Here is an 18,206-nt window from a genome sequence, read left to right as displayed (position 1 = left end):
GAAAAATACTGTAAAAATACATATAAAACTTAAACATATACTCATGAAAACACAATAAAGGTTAATAAAATAAAGTGGATTACTTAGAATCATGTATTGATAATACAATATTCATAATGAGAAAAACTAAAGCTTTAGCTTGATATGTATGAAATCTTGAGGTAGTCACATAACTATTATATCATAACTCAATCACAAGGCTGGCAACCCACTCCAGGCTGATGGACTAATCCCACTATTAACACCTGGTTATCTGTAAACATGCTGCTTCTTTCTTGTCTATACCAGATCCAAATCCAGAGTATTATCTTTAATGATACTTTAAACTTAAAAAACACTGAACAAATTTTTACAAAATGCTACATATATGTATTAAAAGAAACATAATCTAGAAAAACTCACCAACAGCTTTTCCAGTGTGAATGTCAAAGGTGAATCCAGGGATATTTCCACATATGGTTTTAAAGTCAGCTTTAAAATATAAACAAAGCAAATACACTCTTAAAATTCTCATACTCCTTCAAAAAACCCTTTACATAGTATTACTTTAACTGACAAATGTATTTTATATTATTCACAACAAGACACTTTAATTCAATTGTATTTATTTGACTACAATATCAGTTTTTGCATGGAGTGAATGAGTCTAGGCATTCTTTTATCATTATTATTATTGCTGTTATCATCATTAACATTTTACTGCTCGGATACTAGAAAATAAGTAAATCATTATGAGTTCAAAATATCTACTTAAGGCATTTAAACTCTTTTTATTTTGATATGCAGGGTTTTAAAAATGGTCCAACGTATGTAAATTGAAAAATTAAGTTAGTGTACAAATTTAAAAAGGAATTAGAATTGCACAAAGGCATAGGCATGCAAAGATAATTTTGTAGTGGTGAAATGTGTTCACAATGAGTAATGAATGAACCATGACTTTTTTTTAACATAAACGTCTGTTTGTTGGAACGTGAAATTTGAGGCACCAAAAACAACGTCTCATGGAATAAAACAGACTATGAGAGTCACTCGGAGAAGGCAATGGCACCCCACTCCAGTACTCTTGCCTGGAGAATCCCGTGGACCAAGGAGCCTGGTAGGCTGCCATCCATGGGGTCGCTAAGAGTTGGACACGACTGAGCGACTTCACTTTCATGCATTGGAGAAGGAAATGGCAAGCCACTTCTGTGTTCTTGCCTGGAGAATCCCAGGGATGGGGGAGCCTGGAGAATCCCAGGGATGGGGGAGCCTGGTGGGCTGCCGTCTATGGGGTCACACAGAGTCGGACACGACTGAAGCGACTCAGCAGCAGCAGCATGAGCGTCACTACTACATGTAATTCACCAAACTAACAGGACCTTAAAAGAATTCTAATTTTTAAGTAGCATAATTCTTCGAATGCCCACTGCTACAAACAGGAATAAAACTCTTGAAAACAGTATCAGGTAACATACAGAAGACTATAATCTAAGTGACATCTGAGAGCCCAGATTGCTAAGTGGGGAAAACACAATCCCTTCAATAAACAGTGCTGGGAAAACTGAGAGCCACTTGCCTAAGGCTGCAACTGGCCACTTTCTTACACCATATAAAAAATAAAACTCTGAACAGATATAAGACTGAAAACCATAAAACTCCTAGTAGAAAACATAGGCAGGATGTTCTCCAACATTGGTCTTTGCAATATTTTTTTGAATCTTTCTCCTCAGGCAAGGGGGGAAAAAGCAAAAATAAACAAACAGGACTATATCAAACTAGAAAGCTTTTGCACAGTGAAGGAAACCATCTACAAAAGGAAAAGGCAATCTATTGAATAGAATGAGACTTCTGCAAATGATATATCCAATAGGGATTAATGTCAAAATATAAAGAATACTCACAACTCAATATAAAAAATACAAATAATCCAGTTAAAAATGCGCAGACCACTTGAATAGACACTTTTCTAAGGAAGACATACAGATGGCCAACAGACACATGAAAACATGCTCAACATCACCAATTGTCAGTGAAATGCAAATGAGGCATCACCTCATAGCTGTCAGAATGGCTGTTATCAGAAAGATCACAAATAACAAGTGCTGGTGAAGATAACAAGAAATGGCAAGTCTTGTATACCACTGGTAGGAACGTAAATTGGTACAGTCACTATGGAAAACAGCATGGAGGTTTCTCAAAAATTAAAAATAAAACTGTCATAGTTTGGCAATTCCATCTCTGAGCATTTATCTGAAGAAAACAAAACACTAATTCAAAAAGACATATACATTCCTATGTTCTCTGTAGCATTATTTACAAGGGCCAAGCTACGGAAGCAACCTAAGTGCCCATTGATATGCAAACAGATAAACAAGATGGTATACTGTATGTGTATACAGTATTATTATTCAGCCATGTTGTTGAAATCTTGCCACTTTCAACAACATGGATGAATCTAGAGGGTATTTTGCTAAGTGAAGTAAGTCAGACCGAGAAAGACGAGCGATGTGTGATTTCACTTATATGTGGAATCTAAAAAGCAAAATGAATGAACAAACAAAACATAAATAAGAATCTTTGTTATAAAGAAAAACCTGGTGGCTGCCAGAGGGGAGGGGAGTAGGGGACAGGGCAAAATAGATGTGAGGGATTGAGAGGTACATATTTCCAGCTATAATATAAATAAATCACAGCAAAGTAATGTACAGCATAAGGAATACAGTCAATAAAATTGTGCAAGGACATAGGGTTACTACACTTATCGTGGAGATAAATCCATAATATATATAAATGTCAAACCACTATGCTGTAATCCTGAAAGTAATATGATATTATTTATCAATTGTACTTCAATACAAAAGAGAAAATCCATTTGCCCATTGAATTTGAGCCACCTGAAAAAGGCCCCGTATGTCACTTTTCATCATCTCTCCTTAATTTCATCTCATCATGTTAAATGAAATATTTTAATAACTGTACCCTAAATAATACTATATTTGGTAACAAATGCATAATCATTGTTTCTTATTTATCCTATTGGTTCAACTCTTAGTATCTACAGCTATTAAGAGTGACTACTTTTCAGGTCATAGAAAAGAACCCGAGTGGGCAACAATTTTAAGATGATTCTGTTGCTCTGGTCTCTATAACCTTTCAGTTTTTCTTTCAAGAGAATCTGTGTTTGGAAAAAAATTTTACTGTGTGAAGACCAGTTCTCTTTTCTGTCTAAAAATTTCATGTAAGTTTGAGGGAATGGATGCATAAGGAAAACTCTGATACCAAAGTTGCTTTTACGTAAAGTTTGCTCATCAAATCCATTTTTTTTTTTTGCATGTTTTCCAAGACCAAACTTAATGAGCATGTTGGAATTTAAGTAATCACAATTTATCAAAATGACATCTTCTAAGTAAAACACAATGACACAAATAGATTCTCAATAAATACTTCTCTTATGAAGAGAAGAGTAATTAAAGCAGCATGTTTAAATGGACTGGTGTTATAAAATTCTAACTCTTCGGCAATGGGGCTTATTTTCAGGATCCAGACTTTACTCAAGGGACATCTCAGAAATTAGTGTTTGGACTTTAAAGAGGACTGGCTGCCTGAGAAACCAAGCACATGAGCTCTTGGATATTTGCAGAACTATGTCTGCTGTTAGTAGCCCTTTGCTTTCACCCTAGTGTAGCGTACCTCCTTCGTCACTAGCTTGGCCGCCCGCAGAAGCAGGAGCTGTGTGCTTACCTGTCCCTGGCGTTGGGCATGGTTCACAAGGTTTGTTCCAGGCTTTGCCCACGTTGTATGTGCAGCAGCACATCCTCTTTGTTACATTAAAAGGCAACTCATTCTCACAAGTGGTTCCATTATAGCTCCGGTAGCAGAAGCTTTTTCTCATGTCTACACAGAGAAAAACAAAAATGCCAACCCATCCTGCCAGCAAGTAGCTAATAATAAACCCCATACACCTGGAGACACTAAAATTCCTCGACTACCTCTGAAAAGTTCCATGGTCATGTGTAAGTATCTTAAAATAATTCTATAAGTTGAACACAAATCATTTTTAGTTAAGCGTCTTTCCTGTTTTTAGGTAAGGGATTTCACTTTTAATTTTCTTGGGGGACAAAGTTAATAGACATTTCTCTATTCAAATGCATTTATTTAATTTAAAAAGCATTACATATTAGATTTTAATTGTTCTCTTATTTGTAAAACAATGTTCAATTTATATGAATGGAAAATAAAAGTATTTAAGAATATATAATTATAATATTTGTTAAAATTTTCTATCTCAGACTCATGCTTTATAACATGTAACTATGTAGCCAAAATATATTAAAAATATGATACATAGCCATTAGTTTATAAGACTTTGAAATACTTTACTATTCATAGAGATTTAACTTCCAAACTTTCTGAATAATTGTGACACGTTTGCCTCTGAGAGATAACTGATGACCAGGAAGTCAGCAACAGTGACCTCCTCAACTTCAGAGCTTTACCTACCCATGCAGTTGTGGCCTCCATTGACCTGCATGTATTCAGGTGGGCAAATGCAGGTGTAATTTCCCAGGGTGTTGTAGCAGGTCCCAGGTCCACACACACCAGGATGTGCAAAACACTCATCAATATCTATGGGATGCAAGAATATCCATTAATTAGTAAATATTTTCCCCATGAATTTAAGTGACTTAAACAACTGAACAAAGCATATGGCTGAGCCCCTCAATTTTTATTTTTATAGAATTCATCCTACTTTTTATAAAATTTAGAATTTAAACCAATTACATAGGCAACACCCCCAAAATACATTTATGTCACCTACAAGATGCCCTTCTTCAGAAAAATAAAAATCTAACATTTAAAAATAAAGGTGATCAAAATAAATTATTCCAAAGTGGCAAAAAAATAACTTCAATGGTGCCTATATTTTTAAACTGAAATTTCATACTCTTCAGATGGAATTGCTTTAAAGCTACTTTCCTCTTACGTCACTGAAATCAAATTTTAGTGCCAACTTTAAACTGAAGGCACTTAGGAAAGCCTTTTTCTTTAGAGCTCCTTTCAAATTAACACCCATTCAGAGATTCTCGAAGTAGCACAGTTTCTGGCTATTCTCCTTATTAAAGCATTTCTTCCAGATGTGCTTATCTAAAATGTTCCAATAGGAAAGTTATAATGGAAATAATTACACTACATGTTTAATGTTTAGTTTTAGAAACATTAATTCATTCATTCCATAAATAAATACTGAGATTCTACTGTAAGTTAGAACTTATAGCTATAAAGATGAATTAGATGTGGCCCTTGCTTCAAGAAGCTCGCAGTCTGGTGGGAAGACCAGGCCCCTAAAGGATGATTACATTTCCACATGAGAAATGGGGGATGCAACCAAGAAAGGCATCTGCATAACCTTTGAACTGTTTCAGGTGATGTTGTTCAACATTAAAAAGTTACTGAAAGTATTAACCTAACGGTCCCACTTCAAACATATGTATTTTTCTATATAAAATATAAAGTTAAAATATGAGTTAGAGTTAAACTTATATTGAATGCTTTCATACTATTTCAGCTTTCTCCCTTTATCATCAACCCATTTACTCAGAGAAAAATAATAGTAAGTTACTGCAAATAATCTGTAAATTAATTTAGCCATCATCATACAGGGCTTCCCTGGTGGCTCAGATGGTAAAGAGTCTGCCTGCAAGGCAGGAGACCCGGGTTCGATTCCTTGGTCAACAAGATCCCTTGGAGGAGAGCATGGCAACCCACTCCAGTATTCTTGTCTGGTGAATCCCTGTGGACAAAGGGGCCTGGTGGGCTGCAGTCCATGTGGTCACAAAGAGTTGGACACAACTGAAGTGACTTGGCATGCATGCGTCATTATACAACTTAGAAGCACGGACGGAAAAGGAAAAAAACTATGAACCAGTCTCATCATATCTGTTGATAAAACTTGAAGATGGACTCTTTTCTCCAGACCTGACCAGTAATTTTGTTTTAAATAGCACTAATAATTTTCAGGTATGAACTCATCTCACCTTCACAGATGCGGGTTTCCTCGCTGAGGTAGTAGCCTTGAGGGCACTCACACTGGAAGCTACCGAAAGTGTTAATACAGTTTCCACCCTGGCAGAGTCCTGGTAACTCCTGGCATTCATCAATATCTGCAAAAGGGGAGACAGCTCAGATACTGTCATGAAAGACAAGAGTCACTATGAGAGCTTTCAAATGCATGGCACTGCAAGACCTGCAGACTTCCATGCATCCAAGTGAATGCACACTTAAGACAGGAGGTTTATTGTGATCATGAATTCCCCTGGCTTAGTCATGGAACTCTGCTATAATTTGAAAAGAGGAATAACTAAATCTAACAATGATGAAAGTTGGGGATAATTATAAAAAGAGTTTCCCCGCAGAACAATCACACACCACTGCAATGGATCAAAGTCTTTCTGACTTACGAATGAGTTTTCAGTAAACTGGCAACTGTCAACCTGTAATTTTGCAAAATAATCTTGTCTGGACTGTTGCACACTAACTTTTCTACCAGCTTTTCTCTAAAAGTAAGCTCTTGTTTAAATCTGGTGACCATCAGAGGTATACTCACCTTCTAAGATGATTGTAATGGGGTTAGGTCTGAAGCCTTCACCTCCAGGACACAAAGTGTAATATTCAGCTACAAAACGAGGGAAGGAAAAAGAAATTTGATAACCTGCGTGCAAGAGGCTGAGACAATGAATTAGTACTTAACGACTGCCAAGCTCAAAGCACATATCCTAAGGGATGTGTCTATGTTTTCCTAGGTGCCTTTTCAAACACAGTATCTTTAAAAGAATATTAACATCCTACTTGAAATAAGATCATTACTTCATAAATTACAAAGTAGAATAACAAAACCCATTTGTTTTTAATTAAAGAAAAAAACTACTTTCAGACAATTTATATCAACAACTTATTTTGGCTAGTAAATGAAAACTCAAAGATTCAACAATGTTAAGTTTCACCTATGCTCATATCAGGACACACATTTCAATTTAAGATATAACCTGGTTGGACTTGAGGAATACAATGCGTCTATGATCCTTAACTAAAACAACTCTGGAAAAGAAGCAGGAATGGCCTTTATCTGTGATACCAGGGAGAACTGATATTATCATCCTTCATAGTGGATTGTGGTTAAAAATTGTTTTCTCTTCCCATCATATCAAGAAAAACAATACGAGGAGAGGAATTCAGATTCCTTTTCTATGAAGGCTTCCTGGCTGGTTTCAGCATAATCACTGAAAGTGGTCCAGATTCAAAGTTCACTCTCACTCCTCTCTCGTCCCCAGCACCAGAATTCGGCAGCTAGTCTTCAGCTACTAGAGGGTCCCTGTCCCCTTCCTCGGCCTCATACTCACTGCTGTTGACAGGGGGGCAGGTCTCGCAGGGGTTCCCCCAGGCCTTCCCCAGAGAGCAGCAGCAGGAGGAGCGGCTGACGCCCACCCCAATCTCAGTGTTGCAGGACAGGCTCCCATCGCCCCGGGGACCGAACTTCAGGTAGCAGTTGCCCACGCGGTTGTCTGCAGAAAAACACAGGAGTTTACAACGGTCCTTACAGCGCTAAGAATGTCATTCTGGAGAAAGGTCGCTCAAATGATGAAATTCCAATTCTGCACATCAACTCCCTGCACGAAATCACCACGTGCTTTACAGTTTCTCCAAGTTGTAGGAATTAAATCAACTCCAACACTTTCCCATGTTTAGACATCCATATAGATCATGGGCTAAACAGAGTAAGCAATTACTCACCTGGGACATTCTAGACCTTTAATAAAATGAATGCAAAAAAACGCTTCCTAATACTCAATCAGTCTATATCATGAGTTTATCAACAAAGGAAATGAAATCCACTATAAGTTAAAACAATGTATCCTATTACAGAAAATAGTGATAATGCAACCTCCTTCCTCTCCTTCCCATAATCTTTATTCTCCCAAAGTTTTGCTTCAATTTGCACATCAAGTTTTGCAAGTTTGGGAAGAGTCAGTCTGTTACAAGCTTAGAAAGGATATTTAAGAGAAAAAGTGACTCTCAAATTTTTTCTTGTCTCTGAGTATCATCTAGATCACCTCATTAGTTCCATCACTCTAACCACAATCAAATTTGTGGTTCCATCTTTCACCTCTCCCTTGAACTCCAGATCTTTCTGCCAGGTGCCGAGTATTTTATTTCTCCTCTTAGATATCTAAGAGCTATTTTAAAGTTATCGTGTCTGAAGTCAAACACTTGATACTCTTGCTTCCACATAAAAAACCTGCTCCATTTCTCTCGCAGGCTTTTTTGCATTTTCAATAAACAGAAAACTCATTTTTTAAAACTGCTCAGGCTCTAAACTTTGGAGTCAAGCTTTGACTCCTTATTCAATCCGGTTAACAAGATTTGTCAACACTACCTTCAAAATATACCTGGAATCTGATGACTTACCACTGCTTTCAACATCACTGCAACCTGAGTTCAAGCCACCATCACCCCTCACCTGGACTACAGCAACCGTTTCCTAACTCATCTCCTGATTCACCTACAGTCTATTTTTCCTACCATAGCTTCCTTCAGAAGCATTACCTTGGGTCAGGCCACTTCCAAAGGCGTCCCATCTCAAATCAGAGTACAAGCCAAGGTTCTTTACCGTCTGCCAAGTAGTTTTCATCTCCAGCTGCACAGTATAATCACTTGGGCAGCTTTTTATTCTTTTACTTTCTTTTCTCAATTCTTTTAAGTTTTATTTTTGTTGCCAAATCTCAGGTGCTAACAGAAGGGTTAACTCATGGTTCTGCTCTTACTAGGCTTGTATTCATTCATCCTTCCTTCTTTCCTCCCTATCACTCTTTCCCTTTTATCCCTGCTCTCCATTCTCCTTCCTCTTCCCCTACTCAAACATTGGAAAGTGCTTAATATTACTTTTTACGGTCTGTCCTGTAGCAAAATTAGTATTTTAGGGGGGCTTTTTGGTGCACATTTTAAATTTCTATGAATGGTATTTTGCCTCATTCTATCTTTATAACATGCTGTCAACTCACAGTGCCCAACTGCCATTCTTTTTTTTTTTTCATTTATTTTTATTAGTTGGAGGCTAATTACTTTACAATATTGTAGTGTGCCATTCTTTTTAATCAACCCACTCTCCAAAAATGGTTTTTAAATTCTTGCCACCACAAATAACGAGGCACTGAACATGTTTCCTTGTGTTTCTGGAAGGGTCTGTGATGATATTACTTTCTTTGATATAAAGAGCCTCAAGAGGAACTGCTGGTTCTCCTCTCAGGAAAAACAGTCACTGTTATCTGCCATCTGTATCCAACAAACCTTTTTACTTTTCATATTTGTAAGTAATTTTGAAAATAATTTGCATAAGAAAAAGGCACAATCTTATTAAAAATTTTAATGGGAATTTAATCATAACTAACAAATTTTATTCCATATTTTCCTGGTTTTGAAGGAATATATACCTATATAAATATAGGTTTTTCTTATACCCATAGAAAGACAGGTTTTTCTTATACCTATAGAAATACAGGTTTTTTTCTTGGTTTTGAAGAATTATATAACTAAAGGTATAAGTACCATTAACTGCTTGCCTTGTCGACTGTCATGCATGAACCTAAAACATATTCATTTTGTAAAACTGAGTCCACATTTCAAAGGCATCTGTCCTGGTCAATGCGCTGGACAGGGAGCCAGGCAACTTGGGGACACTGCTTCAGCCCTGCCATTTAGTGACTGTACCTCTAGGGCTCCGGTTCCCAAGTCTGTGAGATGTCTCAAAAATTCCTGTTTCAAAATATGACTTGGAAGATTAGCAGGATAAAAGTGACCATGTATTTTGGCAATCTAGTTTGCTTCAGGTAAAGGAGTACTATTTTAAGTTAATTGTAGCAAATGCTCATATCACAGTTCGTTACCAAGAGAGTATGAGTATTTAACTCTGTGTGCTTCTATCTGTTGGTTTCATATTGCTTTTACTTACCAACACACCCCACACCAGTGGGGTTCAGCTGGAAATCGGGTGGACAGTTACACTCATAGCGACCAGGAGTGTTGACACACAGGCCGTTCACACAGTTTATTGGATCTGCACACTCATCAATATCTAGGAAAAACATTTAGAATGCCCACATCAACATCTTTACTTTCCTTGTGCATACTGCTGTTCCAAAGGATTTGGTGGAAATTCTGAAAGTCAGCAGACTAAAAATCTTTAGGAGGGATTCAGCACAATGAAATACTTGTACACACCTAAAGCCATTTCCATATGTCAATCAGACAGTATTCACAATGGTATCATTTAATATCTTTAATAAATAAATAAATAAGTAAATTATATTGAAAAGCTGCAATTCTGAAGAAAATCACGGTATCATTTCTTGCTTGAATTAAACGTAAATATATGTATAACTGTACACATATGTGGACATTATAAATATATACAGAGATATGTTACTAGTTTCATGTTGGATATTTAAAATTAAGCTGTTTACATTACAACAAATCAACCTCACAGTTAGAAATAAATATATCAGAATATAATTTCCTTTTTCAATAACCTAAGGCATAGCAGTCTAGGCAGAAATTTGGGGAACTTTTATGTCTAGCACAAAAAGGTTCATTTCATTTAATAACAACACAATTAAGCCCTTAACTGGCATACCTGTACAGTTCCCTCCTGTTCTGTCCAATTCATAACCATCATCACAGATACAATGAAACATTCCAGGCAAATTATTACATGTTCCAAAGACACAAATATTTTGGAAGGAGCATTCATCAATATCTGGAGATTAAAAAAAATAGTAATCTCTTGATTATAAAGATTTCAATTTACTGGGTGACATTAATAAATTATTCCATCTCCTCAGATGTTTTTATGGAGCAAAAAATTTTCATTTACTTTGACCAGAGATGTCACGTAAACAGCAACCAACTAACATTCAGATGGAGCAAAGACATAAAAGGATATTATTTCATTTTATTGACAGTATTTTAACTGTCTTGGGTTGCAAAATACTTAAGAAAAAATGGGCCTGGGGCTTAAACATTTTTTTTTAAATTAAGTACAAACATGTGAAGGGAATAAGATTACAAAAAAATGAAAAATAAAAACAAATTCAAAGATTCCAATAATGAAAACATGAGATGTTTTAGAAATATCTGCAACATGTAAAATATATAACATTTTAAATATTAAATGTATCTTTTAAATTATTTAAGTTTAACTTATTTAAACTTTTTTATTCTGTAATCTGACCTGTTTTAATAAGGTCAATTATAAACAGAAAAAGAATTTTTTCCCCAGTAGTGTGTAATAAGATCATCATTGCCCCACATTCCTTCAATTTCATTAAAACATCTCTGTTGGCCTGAAGTCATAAATTCAGGTTATAAAAGTCTTCCATGAAGCTTTAACTCAAAATAAATGAGAAGTTATTACTCTTCATTCATATGAAAATGAAGGCATATGTATGCCTGTCCAGCTGTAGAAATAATCTGTATTTTTACTCAGAGGAAGAGGATGGACATTTTTGTACACAAATAACCTCATATTCTGAGAATGCAGACCAGGCATGCCATTTCAGGCAAGACTAGACAAGTCATTCTAAAATGCTGTCTCAAGACAGCTATATCTTAAGTACAAAAGGGTCTTTCATGATAGTCAAAATAAAGCATTTCAATTATCTTATATTTAAAGTATGGTTCAAATTGTGTTTAGAAGTTCAACTGATGTGTAAAGTTGTCTTTACTTGTGTTGGGGCAATAAAGTTATTCTTTTTATATAAATGAGTAAAGACTCATTAAGTTAGTTTAATAACTGAGTTGCATTAAGCTGTAAATGTATTATCAGCCTTATGTGTATGCATTTTACTTTTAAATGAATTTTATTACAAATAACTTCCACTGGAATAATGAAAAAGTTGTGTGAAATAAGGTTTTTTAAAAGAATATTATCTTGTTTTTATAAAGTTGATGTATATTCAGAAATTTGAACAATATAGAAAAGTATTGAAGAAACAGAAAAGATAGGAAACAATACAGAAAATAAGACAGCAAAAACAAAAATCACTGAAAAATGCTTCTATCCAGACTTATCATAATTGGATGAACAATATTTCAAATACTGATATTTCTCAATGCATATTCAGAGAGTGAACCATGTTCAAGCATCAAATCAATTTTTCACTATGTCAGTAGCTTCTGAAATACTAGCATAAAGAATTGATGAAAAATACTAAAACCTTATCACCTTTTGGCTTTATGTTAAATTCAAATGATTTTAAGACAGTATTAGTGGATTCTACACAATGATGATTAAAATTAGCATGAATATATATATGCTTCCAACTCATTTTTGTTATTCGTATTATTTTCAGTTTTTAAATGTTCATGCCATTTACCATAATCTCTAAAGAATTTAGTACTAATTCTTTAAAATCAATAATGTTTTTATTGTCACTTCTCCAATTACTGCTTCCTCCCTCCCCATTTATATTCCGTGATTTGGCCATTTCATTGCTGCTAAATTGTGTCGTTTTCTTCCCCCAAGACAAAAAAAAGAGAGCCCATAGGTGCTTTCTTTCTGAATTATTTCACATGTAAGGATATGTCTATTGTCTATATAATTAACTCTGAGGTACAATCTTCTTGTCACATGTGTTCTTATAACTGGGAAGGCAGCATTCTAATGTGTATTTCTTGTTCAAGGCTTGTCTTTTCTATCTGGAGTTTGAAGCATCTCTATGACTTAAGCTGACAAATACAATAAAGCTAAAAATTTGTCTTATGATTTACCCCTTCCTGTATATTCAGTTCTTTCTTCTATTTTAGGAAAATGTTTAGTTGTTCAATACGTTTTTCTTTTTTTTTTTTTTTTCTTTCTTTATTTCTCCCACGGAATCTCAATACGTTTTTCTATTCAACTTTTAGGAACGCTTCACTTCAGAAACACCCATTATACTTAAGCTTATGGCCTTTGTCTTTTCTTAATTTATTTCCCCCTTTTTTTTCACTGTGATTATCTCACTAGTAATTACATTTTCATCTCCTCTATTCTTTGCTGGGTCTATTTAATAGTTCTCTGATTTTCCTCAATTGGCCCGTGTCTTTTGTTTCCGCTGATTCTGCAATGTCTTTTCTATTCTTATAATTACTTTGAACTTGCGCAATCATATGCTTTTATTAAGATGATCTATGGTACAACATACCTACATGGAATCTGCTCTTGTTCCTTGACTAGTTTTCTTCTACTCTGAATTGATTATATTTTTTGTATGTTCTTCTTCTGTTATTTCCATAGACATAACAGCATAGTAGCTGTTGTTTCAGCTTATGTACACTTTACTTGGTCAGCTCTTGTAAGAGTTTTTATATACAGTTGGTGCTTGAACAAGAGGTTTGAACTGCATCTGTCTACTTAAACATGGCTTTTTTTCCCCAGTAGTAAATACTGCAGTGTATGTACTACAGCTACACTATCTGCGGTTGGTTAAATATGCGGATCCAGGAAAACAGAGGAACGGGGAAGACCGAGGACCAACTACAAGTTGAACACAGATCGCCTACCGCGCTGAGGGTAGGCGTCACCAGCCCCTGCATTATTCAAGTGTCAACTGTACTCCGATACAGTTTCGATGGAGCTTCTTGACATCTTCCCTTCTTTTTTAACCTTAGGATCTCTTTGGAAGACAGCTTGGGGTATGGGTTCCCTAAAGCTTCTGTTCTGTGGCCCAGAGCTTCACAAGGTAGGGGAAGGTGAGGAACACGGACGGGAAGACCTCTGCTGGGTTCTGTGTGGTCTTTGTTGATGAGCCTGGCCCCTGATCTCTCTTCAGGCATCATGAGAAATGCTCTGTCTGCGTTCACTCCACCTGACGGGAGTCCTAACCTGTCCCTGAAGAGGTTCCTGCAGATTTTGCACGCTTCCATTTTGGTGAAGAATACTGAGAAATGGCCAACTCTAGCAACCTTTTCAAGTCTACAGAAATTAGACGTAGACGCTGAATGCACAATATTGACCAGAGGATTAATTCAGAGGGATATAAATTTATAATAAGGTGGAAAAATGTCAAGAAACTAAAGTAGTAACTCAGGATAAACTGTCCAGATGTGCCAGACCTCACAGAAAAAGAAATGACAAAACAAAGGAGAATCAGGCAGAATCACAGAATTATATTTTGGGGATCTCAAAAGCTGACATCCATCTAAATGGAGCAGAGGGTGAGCTATGTGTGTGCTACTCTCAGATGCCCTGGCAATTGGGATTTCTCTACATGGAAATGACATATTTGGGGAAAGTCAACACAGGAAAGAAGTACAGTAAATAGAAACTATTTAGTATCACCTTGGGGGAGGTTCTGGGAAAAATTTTAGAAGGGCCTAGGCCATAGATACTGGAATAGAACTACGAAGGGCAAATGCTGTCTTAAGTATAAAGGATTAATTTTGAAATTTTATGTTGGCAAAAGTGTCTGGATACGGGTAACTTGTTCCTTTTCCCACCAATTCTTGTCTAGCTGACGTGCATAATAAATCATGTAATTCCATGACCATACTGACTCACAGTTTCTACTAACTGGCTTCAATGCTTAGAAAGCAGCAGGACAAAGAAGAAAAAAAAGTTCATTCTACAGCTGCTCTGTATAAAATGGTTTAGATTCTGCTCAACCTAGCAGGTCAAAGTAGAAGCACAAAGGCTTTCAGTTTCTAGTATTTTCCCAGAGTCTACTACTCATTCTCTTCTTCTGATTCAATCCAAATTTGTAGATATTTATGGAAAATTCCATGATCTTTTAGGCACACTTTCTCTCTTCAGTGATACTTCTGGTGGTGGGGCAGAGTCAGGCTCTAGTTCAAGCTGCGCCAGATTGTATAATTTTCATTTGGTTGGTGAAGTGTATGCCTGTGTGTGTGTAAGTTGGCATTTACTATTTCTGTTCATTTGACTAGGGACTCACGTAGGGAAAGCCTATAATCTGGTTTCATTTAAAAAATCTTTGCCTAGCAGCCAGCCTGAGTTATTTTTTTAAGGCTTTTTATGAATCACTAATTTCGTTAAAAACTTTATGGCATATGAATCGTTTTCAGTCCTCTCCTTTCTTTATTTACATTTTAATGTACTCTTGAGAACACAGTGATGACCCAAACTCAATGCAATGTGAATTGAGTCTCTAATGTAAAAGAAAATTCAACTTCTTTTACTTGGAAAGATATCACACTAGTTACAAAGTCCCATTTCCAGGAAAGGGGGTGATGTCATAACTTAAGAGGAAGGCGACATGACTATTCAGCAAAAGGTGTAGTTCTTGATGAGTTCCTGGAGGACCTCCAGTCCCAGACATGCAGATAGTCAACTCAGGTAAGAAGGTAACGCCAAAAATGAGCTACCTAGATTCTGATAAACACATTACATAGCAGTGATTGAGGTACATAATGTATCATATTTTAAAAGCTGAACAGTTTATCCACATGTCATTCATTTAGTGATTAAAAACAAAAGAAAAGTAAAAAAAAAAGAAATAGTTAAAAAAAATTGAATAAGCCAAAGTTCCAACTATTGGCTCTTGGCCAGGAAAACTTCATAAGAGATGAAAGCCGCCTTCATCATTATTCATTCGGCAAAATAATCCATGCTTAAACAAATGACTTTTATATGTGCAGCATGTGCTGTGTATTCTGCTTCCAGGTGGAGCCCGTTCCAGCCCTTTTTGTGGTTTCATTTGTTGCAGTTGATCCAACTTGGAAATGAGTTGGAATCCTGGTGACCCACCTTGGCAGGACCTGCTGTCTGAGGCTGGCGTGAAGCCCATCTCACACTCGCAGCGATATGCGCCTGGGACATTGAGGCATTGTCCGTTCTCACAGAGATTTATGTTTTCTGCACATTCATCAACATCTGTTGAAGGAGCAAATTACATCTCTATTAAAGTTCCAAATCTCCTGACACATTTTTTTCTCTGTTCCATAACTAAACCAATCTCACTGGCCTGAGTTAGTGTTCATTAACATCGAACAATTATCCATACACACCTAAATAAAGGTATGCCATTTGACAGTAAAGCTATTTAATCTATGACATGCAATTCCATCACAATAAACAGGAGGAATGAGGTATGAGATGTTTCTCCCATCTGTCTTAGTTCTCTTTAAGGCTAATTTGATGCATCAGTGCTATAGCAACATCATTTACAGATAGCCAAGAACGTTGGAATTAATCTTAAAATGGCATTAATTCATTTGAAAACACTAGAGTTAAAATGAACAACTCTTTCTTTCATTAATTCAAGCATTTTTAAGCAAAGCAGGGACACTCTATGGGAATGAGGAAAGTTTCTTTCATGCCATTACGATCTCATTAAATTTTAATTACAAAAAGAAGAGTCTCATTCTTATTTTAATTACACAAATGAGCATTATTCATAGATCTTAAAGACAATTCATTTGACTCTATCACATGGAAAAAGGGGTTAAAGGCAGAAACCAATGTTTATTGAGGGCCTAACACTTGCCAGGGAGTGTGCTAGTTCCCTGACATGCATGTTTTTATTTAGTTCACCAACCCTGTGAGGTTTAGAAGAGGAAGGACCCGAGGCTAAGAGTAGCGACTGAGCCGTGGGAGTCGCAGTGAGCTAATGTGCGGTTGAGCCAGGGTCTGAGCGCAGCTGTGTCTGACTCCAAGGCCAGGCCCTTGCCTTCACACCACAGTGCAGACATGCTGAGAAAGACGCAGCACCCAAGGTTTAAAAGGAAGAAAGCTTTACAACTGAATACACATCTTTTCTTAAAGAGGCATTAGAGAATTTTAAGTCTGAGTTCTTGACATCAATAATCATAACAAAAAATTATCTTTTAATTTGGGGTTAAATGTATGTACATTAAACTGAGAAACACCTATCTTTCAAGCTGAGAAGTATTGTTCTTTATGTCCAGAAAGATGATTCGAGCCTTTTACATGAATATAATGAATGGATGTTTTATCCTCAAAGAATGTAGTATGAATTTAGCCACATTTACTGAGCTCTTATGATGCATGTTTCTAAGCTCTTTACTTATATCATTCCATTTAATCCTTTCAAAACCATATGATAAACTGAGATTTTTATAAACACAATAAATAACCGTGATTGGGTAGGTCATAGATTTTAAGAAGCTGAATAATTTTCCCACATGTCGTTCATTCGGTGATATTAAAAAAAAGGGGGGGAAATAGTATCATTATCATTACTGCCACCGTGTCCATTCCAAAATGGAGAAACTAAGGACACACAGGTTAAGGAACTCGCTTAAGGCTACACAGCCGGTAAGCAGCACAGGCAAGGTCTGAATCTAAGTGGTCTGAATCAGAACCTGTGTTTTTGGCCATCGTGTTTACTAATGAATAAAAGGAAATGACCACATTAAGTCATTAAGTCATTAAGACCACATAACAGTAATAAATGCCATTATTTTAAAAAATTTCTTGGTTTTTGTGTTTAACGTAAGCAAAAATACACATTCACCTACAAGTCAAGTGTAAAGACAGAGGTAGTGATTTCAATCTCCTTTAACTACAGGTTTCTTCCAATGACAAACACATATACAGGGCTCTGTGAAAATCAGGACCTCACCCACCTGAGCAGGTAAATCCGTCTCCAGTGAATCCTTCGGAGCAGGCACATCGGTAGGAGCCTGGGGTATTAACACATTGAGCATTTACGCTGCACTGGTGGGTTCCATTAGAACATTCGTCCAGATCTGCATGTCAAGAGAACACAGCAGTGAAGTTCAGAAATGAAGATGGACTATTTAAACACCCAGAAAGATTTTCATTTGTCTTAATTTAAATGTAAAGTGGCCAAATGGAATATGTTTTAGTTGACTGGTAAAGTCACAGTTCTAATTTTCTAAGACCTCCGATCTATGATCCAAAATGCTCGTGCCACAAACATGGGCCAAAATAATTAGTTCAAGTGTTTTTTGAGCTATCTAATCAACTAGAATTATAATGTTTAAAAGAAAACCAGGGCTAGATTTCCTTCTGATTTCTACTTAGGGGGAATTTTATCATTGGCTACTTTGTCACTAAAAACGTGGGTAATTTTCAAGATAATATTGAACTTCAGAGCAGGACAATTACCATACAGTTTTCAAGTTCATTTTATAGATGAGGAAACCAAGATATGATTCTTGACCTCACAGAGCCCCTGGTTTAGTCACTAAGTTGT

General features: G+C 36.2%; 1 protein-coding gene across 1 annotated transcript in view; it reads right to left on the bottom strand.

Annotated features, from left to right (window-relative positions):
• Positions 1 to 18,206, bottom strand: part of FBN2 (fibrillin 2) — a 220,154-nt gene that overhangs the window by 36,801 nt on the left and 165,147 nt on the right. Inside the window, exons 33-42 of the mRNA XM_070465076.1 lie at positions 17,614 to 17,736; positions 15,773 to 15,898; positions 10,664 to 10,786; positions 9,983 to 10,105; positions 7,377 to 7,538; positions 6,584 to 6,652; positions 6,015 to 6,140; positions 4,480 to 4,605; positions 3,721 to 3,873; positions 403 to 471 (exon numbers count right to left, since the gene is read on the bottom strand). Of these exons, the coding sequence (XP_070321177.1) occupies positions 403 to 471; positions 3,721 to 3,873; positions 4,480 to 4,605; positions 6,015 to 6,140; positions 6,584 to 6,652; positions 7,377 to 7,538; positions 9,983 to 10,105; positions 10,664 to 10,786; positions 15,773 to 15,898; positions 17,614 to 17,736 (1,200 nt within the window). The remainder of the gene's footprint in view (positions 1 to 402; positions 472 to 3,720; positions 3,874 to 4,479; positions 4,606 to 6,014; positions 6,141 to 6,583; positions 6,653 to 7,376; positions 7,539 to 9,982; positions 10,106 to 10,663; positions 10,787 to 15,772; positions 15,899 to 17,613; positions 17,737 to 18,206) is intronic.

The sequence above is a fragment of the Odocoileus virginianus genome, chromosome 3, assembly GCF_023699985.2.
Source record: "Odocoileus virginianus isolate 20LAN1187 ecotype Illinois chromosome 3, Ovbor_1.2, whole genome shotgun sequence".
NCBI classification, from domain to species: domain Eukaryota; kingdom Metazoa; phylum Chordata; class Mammalia; order Artiodactyla; family Cervidae; genus Odocoileus; species Odocoileus virginianus.
Note: the sequence above shows the minus strand (reverse complement) of the source record. Positions and strands in the feature narration are given on the sequence as shown.